The sequence below is a fragment of the Coffea arabica genome, chromosome 2c (genome assembly GCF_036785885.1).
Source record: "Coffea arabica cultivar ET-39 chromosome 2c, Coffea Arabica ET-39 HiFi, whole genome shotgun sequence".
Taxonomy (NCBI): domain Eukaryota; kingdom Viridiplantae; phylum Streptophyta; class Magnoliopsida; order Gentianales; family Rubiaceae; genus Coffea; species Coffea arabica.
Window position 1 is genome coordinate 69240284 of NC_092312.1, and position 2979 is coordinate 69243262.

The 2979-nt window shown below is 41.2% G+C and overlaps 1 protein-coding gene across 1 annotated transcript; it reads left to right on the forward strand.

Annotated features, from left to right (window-relative positions):
* Nucleotides 1–373: 373 nt before the first annotated feature.
* Nucleotides 374–2187, forward strand: LOC140035403 (uncharacterized). Its single transcript, XM_072076234.1, has one exon. The coding sequence runs from the start codon at nucleotides 700–702 to the stop codon at nucleotides 1633–1635; it is 936 nt and encodes a 311-aa protein (XP_071932335.1). The 5' UTR covers nucleotides 374–699; the 3' UTR covers nucleotides 1636–2187.
* Nucleotides 2188–2979: the final 792 nt, after the last annotated feature.

Consider the following 2979-nt stretch of genomic DNA (forward strand, 5'->3'; position numbering starts at 1 on the left):
ATATGGAGATCATTGAGGTAGATATTTGAGCACACCAAAAGGGCCAAAGAAGGCACACAACAACAGAAAAGATGAGGATGGGATGGAAGTGTGGAAGAGGAAAGAAAGGCCGATCCAAGTCTGAAAGCCAAACTCCCCAGACATCTTCTACGTGGGACCCGGAAGCCGACTCCTCTCCTCATCGTCCAGCTCATTCCTAGTGTCTATGTCTCGTTGGCACTCTTCCCACCATACCCCCAAACAAAACAACCCTCCCCAAAACCTGCCCCTTCTGCCCCATCCCACCGTTGCATTTACGCCACAACACCGAGCGAATCTTGGATTACAGCTCGGGATTACTGAAACACCAATTAAACAATACTCCTATATGGATAGATAGTTGGTCAAAATTAGGTAAATATACAAAATACCACTTTCTTTTTCTTTAGAGATTTCAATGCCTACATCCCATGACATCCCAACCGCCTGCCCAGCTCTCTCTCCCTCTCTTCCCCTATCTTTGGTGTGAGGATGTTATTAATACCCTCATCCTCTTCTTGCTCTTCCCTCCTATGATAATATTGCTGCTGCTATATATATATGTATAGCTGGCCACCATTTTTTTCTTTCTTTCTTTCTTTCTTTATGATTTCATTTAACCAAATCTTCCCTACCTAAAACTACCCGTCAATTGCAGTAGATGCCATACTGCCTTTTATAATGATTACCTTTTGCAAGAAAAGTGTACACAACTTCTTAGGCTCTTCAAACGCCAATGACAATGGAACAGTAGACCTACCGCCCTTCTTGCACCACCACCACCAAAATACTACCTCCGACGGCCAGCAACCGCCTGATGCCATCGAGAAAACACCACCACCACATTTCTCCAATCTTTTTGGTGCTGGTACAACTCTGGCAGCAAGAGCCAAGAGGGATCCTGGTGGAATGGGTTTTATGGACGATGTTGGAGGGAGTACTGTAGATGGATTGATGTCTTGCACTGAGAGTCTAGGATTCGAGAGCTCGGATGAGAGGAGGGTTGATGATCAAATTGAGAATTTAGATGTCATCGAGGAGTTGTGTTCGAGAAGGGAATCAATGGCTGGATCAAGATGGAAAAGAGAACATGCAAAGAGAGAGGCAAGCCAGTTTCCACCGCCATTATCTTCCCTGAATCAAGATGGTAAGCCAACTTTCTTCCTTCGCCCCGTGAGGAAAGACGGCAAGTTAGAGCTTCAAGAAGTGAAAATAGGCCGCCAGGAGATTTTGCGTGCTTCTCGGGAAGGTGGAAGGCTTAGACTACATCTCATCAGGAATGAAGATGAAGATTTTGAAGAAGACTACGAAGAAGAGGAAGAGGAGGAGGAGCTGGAGGATAGAGCAGTACAAGAAGAAGAAAACATGCAAGAATTTCAAGAAAATGTTCAAGAAATGGAGGAAGCACAGATTGGGGAAGAGGAAGTGGAAGAGATGGTGGAAGAAAGGGCTGAAGGGTGGCAAATTCCGGCGAACCCAGGTGGCGGTGGGGAGGGTTTTCTAAGATGTCATGAGCAGGTGAGCCACCATCAAAACCACCACCACCGCCGCCATGGACGCCATGGCCACCATCACGACTTGAATGTCTGGAGGCAACATTGTGTGACAATCAGGTGAAGAAATGCAGTTAGTATATGGACCACATCAAAAATGGGAAGAAAAAAAAAAAAAAGGGAAAAAGAAGAAGAAGACAAGCCATGCATGTCCAAATCTGTTCAGAAATCAGAACTTTCAGACTCAATTTTCTGCCAAGTTCTATCAGAAATTCAGAAGAATCAGAACCCAAAAAGGAGAATAATGTTTGGTGACGTGCATTTTGGTTTTGGAGCCCGAGTCATGGATTGATTGGGGTGTCGTGCAGTTCTACTCTCTGATTGAGGTCTGGGAAATGATAGCAACGGCCTAATCAATCACAGATTTCAGTGCGTGTTTGCGAGTGTGAGAGAAAGGGATTTATATTTATTTAGTTTTTCCCAAGTATAAAAAAAGAATGAAATAGCTTGCCAAAAAAAAAAAAAAGAATGAAATAGAAAAATTTTTTTTTTAAAAAAAAAGTAAGGTCCTAGTAATCAGTGTAGTTGTCTTCCTGTAATTCCTATATTTAGAAATTGCATGAGTTACATACACAGCTTAGGCAAAATAACATGCAACTTGAAGCCTTCTCTTTCAGTCTGTCTTTCTTTCCTTCTCAGCCTGGCTGCTGGATTAAACCAATTAAAACTACAACTAAGCAACCTTAGATAATGGATAACTATTCTAGAAGTTGCTGTGGGAATGACTATTGGATTATGGCAATATCACTTTCCTACAATAATACGAGTTCCAATCACCCAAATGCAGCTAGTTGAACATGGCATCTTAACAAGCTAAGCAATCATCGATTAATCATCAGCCCTGCTGCAAAGACCTACTCAACCACATAAAGAAATAGTACAGCATGAACGGGTGCAGGTGCCCAAGACCATTATTTGAGGGTAAGAGTAGTGTATTCCTAATCATTCTTTCATTTTGATTATTTTAAAAAAAAAAAAAGTATATTTGACTGTTTCAACAAAATTATACTAACGTCACATCCCTATACGTTAAAAAACAGGGGAAAAAAATTCTTTTCTTCCTTTATCATTACTTGGAGCATTCTTTATTGTCGACTCTCATCATTGAATCAAGATGTCTCATTCAGTCCCTTTTCGATGTCAGTTATTTCCCTACAAGGCTCAATGATTTGTAGCTGTACAAGTCAAACAACGGCTAATGAGTCCAACCCAAATCGAGTTCTTTAATTTCCTCCGCTAACAACTCCATTAGAATGGTACACCTGTTCTTTTAACAGGAAGCTCAAGCACCAATTTCAAAGTTTTTTTTTTTTTTTTTTTTGGGGCAGCCATTTCAAAGTTAATACACCGTACATAGCAAAATAACTCAATCATATGCCTATTGAAAAGACTAACTTTTTTGTTTCAA

What these genes read in the sequence shown, in the direction of transcription:
- LOC140035403 (XM_072076234.1), top strand. Translation starts at nt 700, where the DNA reads ATGATTACCTTTTGCAAGAAAAGTGTACACAACTTCTTAGGCTCTTCA.